Genomic DNA, 17,151 nt, shown 5'->3' with positions numbered 1-17,151 from the left:
AAATCCCAGGTAATCAGCAGTTTCTGAGATACTCAAACCACCCCATCTGGCAGCAACAATCATTCCACAGTCAAAGTCACTTAGATCACATTTCTTCCCCATTCTGATGTTTGGTCTGAGCGACAACTGAACCTCTTGACCACGTCTGCATGCTTTTATGCATTGAGTTGCTGTCACATGATTGGCTGATTAGATGTTTGCATCAATGAGCAGGTGTACAGGTGTACCTCGTAAAGTGGCCACTGAGTGAATGTAGAAAGTCAAAAGAGCAATAGAAAGGTTTCCAAAGATTACGTAGGAAACTCCAGAGCTTAAGGTCTTAACACAATTGTGATCGTGTAGAATGTCAGGTGTGGAGGAGTTTGGAGACATGATATAGATAGAGACCATGAAGAAGTTTGAAAACACAGAAAAAAATTGCCAAAAGTAAGGAATTATTGAATCCTTAGAGAACAGGCAAGGTCTTTAATGCAAGACAGGACAGATAGAACAGGTTTTGATTAGATCTACAGTATTGAATCTTTTACCATGATTGAAACATGACTTAATGCTTTATTTGAGAGAGGTAGGTAGTTAGTCTTGTCACTTAATCATGCGTTCATTGTCTAGTCTGAACTTTAGAGATTAAAATCCAGCAATGATATCTACATGAAGCAGAGAGTACTAAACAGTTGTCTAGACAGAAGGCCCTAGACCTTCACACCTCACAAGCCACATCTCCCACACTGCAACACAAGGTTACCTTGGTGATCCTAGGGTTGGTGCATTTCCTGTTCATGCCCGATGGCTGCAGCCATTTGTTCTCGGAGTCAGGACAGTCCTGTTGGAGGGTACATTGCCCACTGTCCTTGCACCAGCCACATTCGAAGTTGGGATCAGCCTTCAGGCACAGTCCACAGCTCTCCCGCAGTACTCCACACTTGTACAGGTGAACTGGCAGAGTGGAAGGAATTTAGTTTTTATTGTTTTATTTGAAGATACGGAACAGTAACGGGCTCTTCCAGCCCAAAGAGCTTACTCTGCGAATTACACCAACATGACCAATTAATCTACTAACCGTTACATCTTTGGAGTGTGTAAGGAAACCAGAGCACCTGGAGCGAGACCCATGCAGTCACAGGGAGAACAAACAAACTCCTTACAGACAGCAGTGTGTTTGAGCCCGGGTCACTGGTGCTGTGAAGTGTGACGCTAATTGCTGCATTACCATGCTGCCCCAAATAAGAGAGGGGAAAAAGCAACTGACAGAAAAGATTACATTTTATTTAGTACAGGATTTGGGATATTATATTAAAATTGTATAAAACATTGGTGAGGCCTAAATTGGAGTATTGTGTGCAGCATTGGTCATCTTCCTACAGGAAAATGCAAGTAATATTGAAAGAAAAGAAAACTTACAAGCACGTTGCTGGGACATGAGTTACAGGGAAAGGCTAAATCAGTTAGGACTTGATTCCCTAAAATGTAGAAGATTGATGGGAGATTTGATAGAGGTGTACAAAATTATGAGAGATGAAGACATGGTTATACAAGCCGGTTTTTTCCACTGAGGTGAGCTGGGACTAAAACTAATGGTTATAGGTTAAAGGTAAAAGGTGAGATATTTGAGAGGAACTTGAGGGAGCCAGTGGAATTGGTAGATGCAAGCTCGATTGCAATGTTTAAGAGAAGTTTGGATAAGTACATGGATGGGAGGGGTATGGAGGACTCTAGTCCGGGTAGGGTTCGATGGCACGAGGCAGAATAACAGTTCGACCCGGAGGATTCAAAGGAGCTTCACAAAAATGATTCCAGGATTGAATGGTTTGTCACATGAAGAGCGATTGATGTCTCTGGGCTTGTATTCACTAGAACTCAGAAGAATGAGGGGTGACCTAATTGAAACCTATTGAATGGTGAAAGGCCTTGATTGAGTTAATGTGGAGAGGATAGGGTGGGAGAGTTTAAGACCAGAGGACACAGCCTCAGAATAGAGGGGCGTCCTTTTAGAATGGAGATGAGGAGGAATCCCTTTAGCCAGAGAGTGCTGAATCTGTGGACTTCTTTGCCATAGGCAGCTGTGGAGGACAAGTCTTTGTTTAAGGCGGAGGTTAATAGATTCTTGATTGGTCAGGGCATGAAGAAATATGGGGAGAAAGCAGAAGACTGGATCAGCCATGATGAAATGGTGGAGCAGACTCATTGGGTCAAACAGCCTAATTCTGTTCCTGTATCTTATGGTCATCTGGTCGTATATGGGTTAAAGGCCTGTTTCGGTGCTATAACGCCCTATGACTCTTTGACTTTATGACCTTGGGAAACAGGGCATAAAATAAATTGCACATGTAGAGAGGGGCAAATTATACAGTCTGGTATAGCTTGTATAATTGTACGCCACACCTTCCAGAGGGGGTAGGCCCAGAATCTGTCAATGATACCTGCACAGTTTTGTAGCTCTCAGCAATGGACAGCAGGGACTGAATTAAAAAGAAAACAGTTACTTTGGCCCAGACTCACCTTGGTTCTGTGCTGGGTTGTCAATTCTGAAATCTCCATTCCAGGCAACAGAGAGGTCCACAGGGAGGTTGTTAATCGCTGTCCCCTCATACGAGTACTGAAACGAGACACCAAAGACTCCAGCAAATTTCTGCCAATGTACCATGGAGACCATTCTGACCAGTTGCACCACTTCCTTGTATGGAGGTACCAACGCACGGAATGGCAGAAAACTGCAGAGGGTTGTAAACTCAGCCAGCTCCATCGTGGGCACTAGCCTCCCCACCATCGAGGACATCTTCAAAAAGTGGCACCCCTCATTAGGGCACCCCACCACCAAGGATATGCCCTTTCTCATTTCTACCATCAGAGAGGAGGTACAGGAGCCTGAAGATGCAGGCTCAATATTTTAGGAACAGCTTCTTCCTCTCTGCCTTCAGATTTATGAACAGTTCGTGAACCCATAAGCACTACCTCACTATTTTTGTTCTCTTGTTGCACTACTTATTTAATTTATATCTCAAATTGATAATGTATTTTATGTATTGCACTGTATTGCTGTCACAAACTAGCAAATTTCATGGCATATGCCAGTGATAATAAGACTGATTCTGGTTCTGATTGTCATTAACGAGAGTATCATATAAATTCACATAAAATTTGTTACTGGAATTGGAATTGGCTTATTATTGTCACATGTACCGAGATACAGTGAAAAGCTGGTCTTGCATACTGTATCTACATACCAGGTCATTACATAGTGCATTGAAATAGCACAAGGTTAAACTATAACAGAGTGCAGAATAAAGTGTAACAGCTACAGAGAAAGTGCAATGCAGATGAGCAATAAGGTGCAAGGTCATAACGAGGTCGATTGGGAGGTCAAGGATCCATTTTATTTCTTTATGTGTTGCACTGTACTGCTGCCACAAAACAACAAATTTGACAACATGTGTCAGTGATTATAAACCTGATTCTGATACAAGTGGCATTGGCAGGTGTCAAGCACACAACACAACAGTGGGATGGTGCGGGACTTCATTTCTATTTCTCACTGGGGAAGAACAGCAAAAAAAAATACTCTTCAGGGCCTTTTGATCTGAATGTCATTTTACCCTCCTGCTCCAGATTTGAAGATCAAACGTGAGGAGGAAATATTTTTGTTTCCTAAATCCCAATAGGCTGTTCAGTCACAGTGATTGCTGTATCTCTTCATATTTGCAATTGTTTAGGAGTTCATCGCTCATGCACTTTCTGACAGACAGAATGACTTTCTGCCACAGGGGATCCAGGGTAAGAAAGCAAATTAGATACAAAATTCCGAGGGGTATAGATAAGATAAATAAAAGCAGGCTTTTCCCTCTGAGGTGAGGCGAGACAAGCGCTGGAGGTCAGAGGTTATAGGTACGGAGGAGTGCAGTTGAACAGAAGAGTCAAGGAATACCGATCCATTATTCCTTGAAAGTAGCATCACAGGTAGCTAGAGTCATAAAGAAAGCTTTTAGCACATTGGCCTTCATAAATCAATGTATTGAGTGCAGGAGTTGGGATGTTATGTTGAAATCGTAGAAGACATTATGCTGAAGATCGCCTTCATAAACCAATGTATTGAGTATAGGAATTGGGATATTATGTTGAAACCGTATAAGGCATATGCTGCAGTTATTATCAACTTCATTAAAACCTGTGTGGATGAGTGTGTGCCTACAAAGACTTACTGTACATTCCCAAACCAAAAGCTGTGGATGAACCAGGAGCTACATCGCCTACTGAAGAAAAGATCTGTGGCATTCAAGTCTGGTGACCTAGGTCTGTACCAGAAAACCAGGTAGGACTTGCAGAGGGCTATTTCGAGGGCAAAGAGACAATTTTGAATGAGATTGGAGGCAACATCGGATGCACGACAACTCTGGCAGGGTTTGCAAGCCATTACTTCCTAGAAAGTGAAACGCATGAACAGTAGCCATGCTTCACTACCAGATGAACTCAATGCCTTCTATGCCCACTTTGAAAAAGAGAATATAACAACAGCTGTGAAGATCCCTGCTGCACCTGATGACCCTGTGATCTCTGTCTCGGAGGCCGATGTTTTTAAAGAGAGTGAACCTTCGCAAGGCGGAAGGCCCTGACGGAGCACCTGGTAAGGCTTTGAAATCTTGTGCCAACCAACTGACGGGAGTATTCAAAGACATTTTCAACCTCTCACTGCTAAGGGCGGAAGTTCCCACTTGTTTCAAAAAGGCAGCAATTATACCAGTGCCTAAGAAGAATAATGTGGGCTGCGTTAACGACTATCACCCGGTAGCACTCACATCGACAGTGATGAAATGCTTTGAGAGGTTGGTCATGACTAGACTGAACACCTTCCTCAGCAAGGACCTGGACCCACTGCAATTTGTCTATCACCATAACTGGTCAATGGCAGATTCAATCTCAATGGCTCCTCTTACGGCCTGAGACCACTGGGACAATACAAACACCTATGTCAGGATGCTGGTGATCGACTATAGTTCAGCATTTAATACCGTCATTCCCACAATCCTGATTTATAAGTTACAGAACCTAGGCCTCTGCACCTCACTCTGAAATTGGATCCTCAACTTCCTAACCAGAAGACCACAATCTGTGTGGATTGGTAATGATATCTTCTCCTCACTGATGATCAACACTGGTGCACCTCAGGGGTGTGTGCTTAGCCCACTGCTCTACTCTCTCTATACCCATGACTGTGTGGCTAGGCATAGATCAAATACCATCTATAAATTCACTGATGATACAACCATTGTTGATGGAATCTCAGATAGAGATGAGAGGGAGTACAGGAGTGAGATATATCAACTAGTGGAGTGGTTTTACAGCAACAATCTGGCACTCAATGTCAGTAAGAGGAAAGAGCTGATTGTGGACTTCAGGAAGGGTAAGATGAAGGAACACATACCAATCCACATAGGGGGATCAGAAGTGGAGAGAGTGAGCAGTTTCAAGTTCCTGGGTGTCAAGATCTCTGAGGAACTAACTGGTCCCAAAATATTGATTCAGCTATAAAGAAGGCAAGACAGCGTCTATACTTTGTTAGGAGTTAGAAGAGATTTGGTATGACAAGAAAAACACTCAAAATCGTCTATAGATGTACCATGGAGAGCATTCTGACAGCTGCATCACTGTCTGGTATGGAGGGTTGGGGCTGAAAGAAGCTGCAGAGGGTTGTAAATTTAGTCAGCTCCATCTTAGGTACTAGCCTACAAAGTACCCAAGACATCTTCAAGGAGAGGTGTCTCAGAAAGGCAGCATCCATTATTAACGACCTCCAGCACCCAGGGCATGCCCTTTTCTAATTGTTACTATCAGGTAGGAAGTACAGAAGCCTGAAGGCACACACTCAGCGATTCAGGAACAGCCTCTTCCCCTCTGCCATCCGATTCCTAAATGGATATTAAACCCATGAACACCACCGCACTTTTTAAATACATATATTATTTCTGTTTTTGCACAATTTTTCAATTATTCAATATACAGATAGTGTAATTGATTTACTTATTTATTTTTACTTTTTTTCTTCTATATTATGTATTGCATTGAACTGCTGCTGCTATCAAATTTCATGACACATGCCAGTGATAATAAACATGATTCTGATTCTGACTCTGACATTGTTGAGGCCTAATTTGGAATACTGTGTGCAGTTTTGGTCATCTATCTACAGGAAAGATGTAAATAAGATTGAAAGAGTGCAGAGAAAATTTACAAGGATGTTGCTAGGACTTGAGGACCTGAGATCTAGGGAAAGGTTGAGTAGATTATCCACTAGAATATAGAAGATTGAGGGGAGATTTGATAGAGGTATACAAAATTATGAGGGGTACAGATAGGGTAAATGCAAGCAGACTTTTTCCACTGAAGTTTAGTGGGACTACAATCGGAGGTCATAGATTAAGGGTGAATCTTGGGATATTTAAGGGGAACATGGGTGGGGGGGCTTCTTCACTCAGAGTGTAGTGAGGGTGTGCAATGAGCTGCCAACAGAAGTCATCAACATTTAAGAGAAATTTGGATAAGTACATGGATGGGAGGGGTATTGGGGTCTATGGTCCAGATGCAGGTTGATGGGACTAGGCAGAATAATAGTTCAGCATGGACTAGATGGGCCAAAAGGCCTGTTTCTGTGCTGTAGTGTTCTATGACTCTATGACTCCAAAAAACTGATTTGTTTGCAGGAGGGAGGAGGTGTCAGTGTTGGTCTGTTTCTCAGATTGGAAGACTGACCGGTCATGAAAGGTCTGTTATTTTTCATAAATGACAATGATTGAATGAGAATGTATATGGCATAATTAGGAATTTTGCAGATGACATTTGATGATGCAGTGGGCAGTGAAGTGGGCTTGGGTGGTAAAGGTGCCTTTAGCATGCTTGTCTTTATCGGTCAGGCCAATGAATAGAAAACTTGGGAAATCATGTTGCAGCTGTATAAAAGCTAAGTCAAACTGGAATACTCTTCCCAGTTCTGGTCGTTGTATGACAGGATAGATGCTGAGGCTTTGTGCTGGGTGCAGAAGAATGTCACCAGCATATTGCCAGGATTAGTGAGTGTTAACTATAAGGAGAGATTGGACGAACTTGGATTGTTTTTGCTGGAGCATTGAAGGCTGAGGCGAGACCTGATAAAAGTATACAAAATTATAAGAGGCATTGATAGTCCGAAGAGTCAGAGTCTTTTTACTGGGTGGAGATGTCAAATACTGAACGGGGCAGGGTGATTTAACATGAGGACCATAAAATTTAAAGGAAGCATGTGGGTAAGCTTATTTTACAAAGAGCGGTGAGTGGCTGGAATTGGCACTTGGGGGTACAGTAAGAAGAAAAGAAAGCAATTTTAAGAAGCATTTATACAGACAAGTGAACAGGTAGGGAGTAGAGGAATGTGGGTACATGCAGGCAGAGAGGTTCAGTTCAGATTGCATCATCATCAACACAGACAGAGTGGGGTGAAGACTAGTTCCTGTCCTCTGCTGTTTGAAATTCTTGGATAATTTCACATTTGCTTTAGTTTCCCAGTCAATTGATTGGGAAAAAAGTCAAGTTGCAAAAATTGCCAATATTAATATGGTTTACAATTATTTTGTACCATTAGTAAACAGGATGTACACTCAGTGACCACTTTATTTGTATCTCCTGTACCTAATAAAGTGGCCACTAGGTGTATGTTTGTGGTCTTCTGCTGCTGTAGCCCATCCACTTCAAGGTTCGATGTGATGTGTGTTCAGAGATGCGCTTCTGCACACCACTGTTGTAACGCATGATTATTTGAGATACTATCGCCTTCCTGTCAGCTTGAACCAGTCTGGCCATTCTCCTCTGACCTCTCTCATTAACAAGGCAATTTTGCTCACAGAACTCACTGGATGTTTTTTTCTTGGCTTTTTGGCTTTTGCACCATTCTCTGTAAGCTCTAGAGACTGCTGAGTGTGAAAATCCCAGGAGATCAGCAGTTTCTGAGATACTCAAACGACCTTGTCTGGTACCAACAATCATTCCACTGAAATCACATTTCTTCCCCATTCTGTTATTTGGTCTGAACAACAACTAAACTCTTGAACATGATTGCTTACTTTCATGCATTGAGTCGCTGATTAGATATTTGCACCAATGAGCAGGTGTACAGGTGTACCTAATAAAGTGGCCACTGAATTTCCATCTTTACATGCTACCACTCAAGTTGTGGTGAAGAATTCTGCTCTCAATATCTAGATGCTTGCAGATACCTCTAGCAACATCCAAATAAAAGAACTGCCTGACCACACCATTAGACCCTGGTTGTCCAACCTATCTACTGCGTAATCATGATCCTTACACGCCTGTTGTCCAACCTGTCTACTGCCAGACCACTACCCTTACATCACTCAAAATGCTGGAGGAACTCAGCAGGTCAGGCAGCACATATGGAAATAAATAACCAGTCAGCATTTTGGGCTGAAACCCTTCAGCAGTTCCTCCAGCAGTTTATTTTCTGCTTCACAACATCTACATCCTCTTTTGACTCTGCCCTTTCTCTCCTGCTGTTGACCTTATCTGTTGCCTGACCTCCACCTATGCACTCCACTGTTCAACCATTCTACTACTCAACCATTCCTGCTGCTAACCTATTCCCCCACCAGGCAAATCTGTTCCAAAGTGACACAACCAGCGGGTAGGTATTTCTCTTTCTTTCTCACAAAGCTGACTCTTTGTCTTTCGTAGCCGGCACAGCTTTAAGAGTCACCTGCAAGAGAATCAGTAAAGTGAGACACTGCTACAGAACAATGGTGCATGTGTGTAGAATGTGAATAGCTCTGTTGTGCAGATAAATCAACCCTGTGTTGTATAAGGTGTACTTTGTGTCACAGGCAGCTAGAACTGCAGTAATTAGCAAGCCATTCAGATTTCTTAAAAATTAAAATCTGCTTTGTAACATTTGATATTTGAGCTTTCTCAAAATGCTGTAGAAAACAAAGAAGAGGTTTGGAGACAATAACAACTGTTCTTTCGCTTACTGGATACTTCTGGTCTTGTTAAATGGTTAAAAAAATGTGAAAATATTTCTAATCCCAAAGATTTACTTTTTAATTTGGTTTCAGAGAACTGAAAACTCTTAAAATGTATTAGCTTGAAGAGCCACAATTCCCCCTCCCCCACCTCACCGTTGTTTCTGGTGTGTCTGTATATTACATTGGTCAATAAGTAACAGAATCTCCGACACAATATTGTAGTAATATAGCTGATTGTGGACTTCAGGAAGGGTAAGACGAGGAACACAAACCAATCCTCATAGGGGGATCAGAAGTGGAGAGAGCAAGCAATTTCAAGTTCCTGGGTGTCATTATCTCTGAGGAACTAATCTGGTCACAACCTATCGATGTAGCTATATAGAAGGCAAGACAGCAACTATATTTCATTTGGAGCCTGAGGAGATTTGGTTTGCCACCTAAAATACTCGAAAACTCCTACAGATGTACCATGGAGAGCACTCTGACTGGCTGTGTCACCGTCTGGTATGGGGGGTGGGGGGTGGGGGGGGGGCTACTGCACGGGATCGAAGTAAGTTGCAGAAAGTTGTAAACTCAGTCAGCTCCATCATGGGTACTAGCCTCTGTAGTATCCAAGGCATCTTCAAGGAGCGATGCCTCATGAGGGCAATGTCCATCACTGAGGACCCCCGCCACCCTCTTCTCATTGTTACTGTGAGGAGAAGGTACAAAGGCCTAAAGGCACACACTCAGCGATTCAGGAACAGCTTCTCCCCCTCTGTCATCTGATTTCTAAATGGACATTGAACCCATGACACTACCTCAACACTCTCTTTAAATTTCTGTTTTTGCATTACTTATTTTAACTGAACTATTGAATATACATCTATACAGTATATATGATTACTGTAATTCAGCCTTTTTTCTATATTTATCACCCATTTCATTTGCAGACCACCAGAGATCGCAGACAGCATCTCAGAATTTGGCAACAGAATGTCCACAACCTCTCAATACTCCACTGGGGCCATTTGGCCAAGAGTTAGGGCTTGCATTTCTGGGACTGAACACAGACACCAGGGGACAGAGCTGTGGCTGCGTCTATTTGCACCACTTACTGAAGTGTTCTGACACTGGACACTGGAGCTGTTGAATCGTAAGGCTGGCACTCGCTGCTCTACTCCCTGGATATTCAGGATGCATTCGTAGCCTCGCTGGCCCGACTGTGGCTGAGGAAGGTTCTTGGATTTCAAGGTGATGGGCTTCACCACTCGAACAGGCACCAGAATCTTCTCGGCAGCAAGCAGCTGTGGGCAGTCCTGAGGAGAGATGGCAGGTAGAATTTCATCATGAGGCTATGGAGAAGAAAGGCAGAAACTGGCAGATGGAGGGAATGAGTGGGCAACAGGTTCAGTACAGGTAATTTCCAATGGCTTTCTGGGCAATGGAGGGAAGGAGAAAAGATGGAGGACGCAGTCGGAAACGGCCACGACATTTAAAAGGAGAATGAATACAATGAGTATGACACAGTGTTCAAAGGAGAAAGATTGGAAAGGAGGGTATAGGAGAAATGGAAGGGAAGGAAGTGTGAGAGAAAAGGGGACGTTAAAGAACATATATAAGGAAAAGGGAAGGGGAGGGGAGGGAGAGGTGGGGATGAGGGGAAGGAAGAAGGGATAGGGAGGGGATGGGGAAGGAAAGGAAGGAAAGAGGAGGGGGGGAGGGGAGAGGAGGGAATGGGCAAGGGAAAGGAAGGGAAGGGGTGGGGAGGGGGGAGGTGGGAGGTGGGTGAAAGGAAGGGAAGGGTATGGGAGGGAGGGAAAGGAAGAAAAAAGGAGGGAAGGGAAGGGGAGGGGATAAGAGGGAAGGGGAAGGTAACAGAGGGAGGGAAAGGAAGGGAATAGGCGGGAGGGGAGGGAAAGAAAGGAAAGGGGGGAGAGAAGGGGAGAGGGGAGGAGGGAACAGGAGGGGAGAGGAGGGGAGGGGATGAGAGGGAAGACAAGGGTAACGGAGGGAGGGAAAGGAAGGGAAGTGATGGGGAATGGAGAGGAGGGGAATGAAGGAAGTATTGAAGAAAGCCATGAGTCCAAGAATAAGGGAGGCCACTGAGGGTTCAGGATGGGACAACAAAGGCAACACTTTCTGTAAGACACGGAATAGATATAGAGGAGGAGAGGGAAAGTTCAAAACTGGATAGGAGATGTGAGCAGCAGCCTTCTCTCTGACACCACCAAAGAGAGGGGAACTGGAGACACGCATGAGCAAGAAAGGCAAGGAGAGAAATATCAACATGTCAAAGATGATTGAAAGGTTATAACCTCTGACAGCATTTAAGTTTCACTGCAACGGAGATATAAATTTCCTGCTTATTTCCTCACACATACTGACGCGAGGCCCATCAATTGTGAAGTAGCAATAGATGTCGGCTCCGGTTTTCTGTTATAGTTAATACTTCCAGGGGAGCTTTGGGATCCAGTGATACTCTCGAACAAACACCTTCATAGCCAAACAACTGAAGAAAATGACCAGCAAAATTGTTGGCATTTGACATATACTTGGAAGGATGGTACCAGTCTGCAAAGCATATTGTAGCTACAGACAGTGAGATCTAATGAGAATGATCTGCAGTATAAAAGAACACTTATCAAAATTTGACCATCTGTAGGCATTTTGTCTGGTGGCTACTTCTGACTTGGCATGGGAAAATGTCACAGTAAGAGATGACTTGAAGTTCATTAACTTGACGAGATCCTTCACTTTCCTGAAACTGGTGCTATTTTGCATATGAAATGGATTAAAACAGAGAGAAAAGAACATAGGTCTGAAGAGCCTCAACGCAAAACTGACAACTTTACACAATGTTGGGCTTTATCAGCTTAACATGGCTGTCATTTTAAGTAATTGAAATTTAATGAGACTTTACTCCTTCTGATGGATTCTCGCACAGATCCCATAAGAAGGGGAAAGGAAAAAGGCAGGTCTATTTTTTATCTCTCTCTCTCCATATATTTTGTATACAGATCAATGTTCTGTGAAAGGTCAAGCTATTTAACACATCGCAACTGCTGAGCGTATCTGCAAATCCATCGGAACTGATCTCATTCTGTTCATCTGTTCTTTGCCTCTCTTTCATTAGAATGTGTTTCAGTATTTTCCCTGCTGATTGTACGAAGACAAAGGCAGCAAGGGAAGTGCCGACGCATTGAAACACTTTACAAGGGAGCACGGAAAAGCATATCATTCCATTATCATTCAGTGGGCACAACCACTGCATTCACAGGCCCCTGATGGAGACGGTTCATAATGCTGAGCTGTATGGAGAAGGCACTGGGTGATGAAGTCAATGGCCTGGATTAAGATTATTATTGAGAAAAAGTGATCTCTGAGAAATGAATTAAGGTAGTCTGAAGTTCAATATCTGAGGAAATTTCTGCTACTCCTTCTCCACATTTTCCCTTCTAATTCTATATTACATTCTCCTTTCCCTCCTCTCTGATGGCAGTAATAAGAACAGAGCCCTCCTGGGCGATGGGAGCCCTTAATGATGGATGCCACCTCTGAGATATCGCCTTTTGAAGCTGTCCTCGACGCTGGCTACCGGATGTCACCTTTATAAGCTGTCCTCAATGCTGGGTACTGCCTCCCCAGCTTCAAGGACATCTTCAAAAGGTGATGCCTTACTAAGTGGCACTCAGTGCCCAGCATTGAGGGCACCTTTCAAAGACCATGCCTCAAAAAGGCAGTATCCGTCATTAAGGGCTCCCATCGCCCAGGAATGCTCTGTTCTTATTAGAATCACCAAGAAAAGGGTACTGCAGCTTGAAGACACAAACTCACCACTTTAGCAACTGCTTCTACACCTCCGCCATTCTGTACAATGAACCAAACCATGAACACTACCTCACAATATTTGCTCCTTGTTTACATTACTTATTCATATATACACATAGAATAAAAAAATATTTTTCTTATTGTAATTTATAACATTTCTGACTTATTGCACTGTACTGCTACCACAAAACAACAAATTTCATGACACATGTCAGTGACGTTAAAACTGATTCTGGTTCTAAAGGTGTCAACTCCATGGTGACACCACACTTTAATTCAGGAATGTTTTTACTGACACCCACCCCGTCCGCCTTCCCCACCACACTAACTCCTCTTCAAGAACATAAACAGTCAGAGTAGGGGGATGGCCATTCGGCCCCTCAGATCTGCTCCACCATTCACTAAGATCACGGTTGACCTGGCCCAGGTCTCATCTCTCCGTTCTATACCAGCTCTCTGTGGCTTTCCGTTCTCTGGTTTTTCAATAATTGATCCTCCTTCTCTGACCTGTTGTATGGTGAAATGAACTCCTAGCCCCACAACCTATATTGTTACTGCAGTTCATTGTTCAGTTCACTGCACTTCCTCTATAGCTCTTACACTCTATCCTGCATTGTTGTTCTTTGACCTTGTTCTACGTCTATGCACTGTGTAATGATTTGATCAGTGTGAACAACATGCAAGACAAACCTTTCACTAAACACAGAACATAGAATATTACAGCACATTACGGGTTCTTCAGCCCAGGATGTTGTGCCAACCTTTAAACCTAGTCTAAGTTCAATCTAACCCTTTTTCCTCTCTTTTCGAACGACTTATTTAATTTTATGTATTGCACTATACTGCTGTGCAGAAAAGCAAATTTCATGACATATGTGAGTGATGATACACCTGATTCTGACATGGGACTCTGTTTTGGACTGAGAGTGGGAAGGGGCAGGGAGAGGGGAGTCATGGTTGGGAAAAGGGGAAGTGGGAAGGGAGGGAGTGGGAAGCACCAGAGAGACATTCTGTAAAGATAAGTAAACCAATTGTTTGGAATCAAATGACCTTGCCTAGTGTCTCGGGGTAGGGTATGTCTGTACCCGCGCCACCTCTGCCCTTGGCACTCCTCCTCTGCAAACCTGTCCCACACCTCTGCCCTTAGCACTCCTCCTCTGCAAACCTGTCCCACACCTCTGCCATGGCACTCCACCCTCACCATTCCCAACATCCTTTGCTCCCACCAGATATACATGTGACAATAATAAACCAAAACTAATACTAATACTATTGATGTGTCCTCCACAACATTCTGGGATAGAGAAGGCCATACACTGACCAGCTAAAGATGCTCATCAGGCCCAGTGCTCTGACCATTCTTTTGCCATCTCCATTGGTCACCTCGGGCAAACTTGAGTTTAAGCTTCTAACAGGGTGATGTCAGCAACATCAAGGCATGGGTCAGTGCCATGGGGGAGGTGAGGGTAGAGTGCGGAGCAGTGGTGAAAGCAGCTTTCTCCACATACCTGACTCCTGCTTCTACCAAGCAGCCACTGTGAGCAGGTCATTCCACGGCTCGATGTGTAGAAATGCAGGAAGAAGTGAGGATACTGGGGAGAATTCCACTGCTCCACTTAAAGGTATCTCACAAGGCTGTTCTTTTCTCTCAAGTGCATGTTCCTGCCCAATCCCCCTGTCCTCTACTTTCAGAGTACAAAAGCCCATTGACTCCAGAGTTGTAAATGGTCATGTAGGGCATCCTGGAGTGGAGCAGCAGAGTTTTCCAAAGAATTCACACTCCTTACTGCATTTCTCATGCCAAGCAATCTTTTATAATCAGACATTTGTGCTGGATTTGCCCAACAGTTGCTCAGGGGCGGCAGGATAGCATAATGGTTAACACCACGGTTTACATTACTGACGACCCGGGTTGAATTCCTGCTGCTGTTTGTAAGAAGTGTGTACATTCTCCCTGTAACTGCATGGGTTTCCTCTGGGTGCTCCAGTTTCCTCCCACAGTCCAACAACCTACTGGTTAGTCAGTCAATTAGTCATTATAAATTGTCCTGTGATTAAATCAGTTCAATGGGTTGCTGGGGCTGGGCGGGTCTGTATCTCTAAATAAATAAATAAAACACATTGAAAGATTGACATCACTTGGCATTCGCCCCAGTAACTCCAGCCTCTCAACATCTAACCTAAGACAAAGAACTCCTGCATTCAATCCAATTTAGTCATTCGTTAAGGAGCTTGCTGAGATCTGTAATGAAGCCTACAGCCTCACCAGTGTTCTGTGCACTCCCGCCCATTCGCAACATTATCATAACAGTTCTTCCACTCAGCTGAAGAAAAAGTGACTTCACATCAAACGGGCTGGCTGAGTCAATTTTATGTAGCATCCAGATCACATCTTCAATCAACACACAATAGAGATCAAAGTTGCTGGTGAACGCCGCAGGCCAGGTAGCATCTCTAGGAAGAGGTACATATCCATCCTCTCATATCCCCTTTGCCAATCAACTGTCCAGCTCTTGGCTCCATCCCTCCCCCTCCTGTCTTCTCCTATCATTTTGGATCTCCCCTCCCCGTCTCACTTTCAAATTTTCTCTTACTAACTCTTCCTTCAGTTAGTCCTGATGAAGGGTCTCGGCCTGAAACGTCGACTGTACCTCTTCCTAGAGATGCTGCCTGGCCTGCTGCGTTCACCAGCAATTTTGATGCGTGTTGCTTGAATTTCCAGCATCTGCAGAATTCCTCTTGTTAACACACAAGAGATTTTTTTTTATCAATCCATCTTAGCTTTCCTCCGAGCTCCAGCGTTGAAGTTCAGCCTGTTGTCAATATTTATAGAATACATAGACCTGTTCTGGAAATGATGCTAACACGGAATTTCTACCATCTTAAGAATGTAGTAGCAATGGGGCATCTCCTTGAATCTCAAGAGTATCTGTGATAAATATCATGCCGCAACAGGTCCGGATAGAGAATTCCAAAATACTAATGGCAGCAACAATGAAGGTCATAGGGAAGTACAGCACAGAAGTAGGCTGTTCGGCCCTTCCATTCTGTGCCAAACCATTTACCTGCCTAGTTCCATCAACCTGCACTGGGTCTATAGCTCTCAATACCCCTTCATCCATGTACTCATCCAAATGTTTCTTACATATTGAAATCGACCCTGCAGCCACCACTCACACTGGCCACTCATTCCACACTCTGAGTGAAGAAGCCTCCCCCTCACCCACGTTGCCCTTAAGCATTTGACATTTCACCCTTAACCCTTGACCTCTAGTTGTCATCTCACCTAACCTCAATGGAAAATGTCCGCATGCTTTACCCTATCCATATCCCTCATAATTTTCTATATCTCTGTCATACCTCTCTCAATTTTCTACATTATGTGGAATAAAGTCCTAGCCTACTCAACCATTCCCTACAACTCCGTCCTCAAGTCCTGGCAACATCCTTGTAAATTTCTCTGCAGACTTTCAATCTTATTTATATCTTTCCTGTCAGTAGGTCACCAAAAACTGCACACAATACTCCAAATTAGGCCTCACCAACATCTTATGTAAGTTAAACATAACATCCCAACTCCTGTACTCAGTACTTTGACTTATGAAAACCAATGTGGCAAATGCTTTTTCATGACCCTATCTACCTATGATGCCACTTTCAAGGAATTATGGATCGGTATTCCCATATCCCTTTGTTCTACCACAATGCTCAGTGCTCTGCCGTTCGCTGTGTAAGACCTACCCTGGCTGGTCCTCCCAAAGTACAACACCTCACACTTGTCTGCATTAAATTCCATCTGCCATTTTTCAGCCCATTTTCCCAGCTGATCCAGATCCTGCTGCAAGCTTTGATAATCTTCCTTGCTGTCCACTACACCCCTAATCTGCACATTTGCTGATCCAGTTCACCACATTGTTATCCAGATCATTCCCTGCAGCACCCAACTCCAGTTAGAGAGGTAACTATCTACATGCACTCTCTGGCTTTTTCTGCAAAGCCCATGTCCAGTCCAATTTATTTCCTCATCCTGAATGCCAAGCAATTGAACCTTCTTGACCAGCCTCCTTAGTGGGACTTTGTAAAAGGCCGTGCTAAAGTCCATATAGACAACATCCACTGCCTTGCCTTCATCAGCTTTCCTGGTAATTTCCTTGAAAAACTATGTAAGATTGGTTAGACATGACTTCCAGACAAAGCCATATTGACTATCCCTAAACAGTCCCTGTCTATCCAAATACTTATATGGTATATCCCGTCCCTTTGATTCCTTCCAATAACTTTCCTACTACTGATGTCAGGCTCACCAGCCTATATTTTCCTGCCTCATTCTTAGAGGCTTTCTTAA

At 43.7% G+C, this 17,151-nt stretch overlaps 1 protein-coding gene across 6 annotated transcripts in view; it reads right to left on the bottom strand.

Annotated features, from left to right (window-relative positions):
• The window catches only part of plxna4 (plexin A4), an 804,472-nt gene that overhangs the window by 153,884 nt on the left and 633,437 nt on the right, over positions 1-17,151 (bottom strand). For all 6 annotated transcript variants that reach the window (XM_063073049.1, XM_063073048.1, XM_063073050.1 and 3 more), the window contains 3 exons: positions 10,094-10,294; positions 2,497-2,593; positions 743-933 (listed from right to left, as the gene is read on the bottom strand). In XM_063073049.1, the coding sequence (XP_062929119.1) occupies positions 743-933; positions 2,497-2,593; positions 10,094-10,294 (489 nt within the window). The remainder of the gene's footprint in view (positions 1-742; positions 934-2,496; positions 2,594-10,093; positions 10,295-17,151) is intronic.

This window comes from Mobula hypostoma, chromosome 20 (assembly GCF_963921235.1).
Source record: "Mobula hypostoma chromosome 20, sMobHyp1.1, whole genome shotgun sequence".
Classification (NCBI taxonomy): domain Eukaryota; kingdom Metazoa; phylum Chordata; class Chondrichthyes; order Myliobatiformes; family Myliobatidae; genus Mobula; species Mobula hypostoma.
Note: the sequence above shows the minus strand (reverse complement) of the source record. Positions and strands in the feature narration are given on the sequence as shown.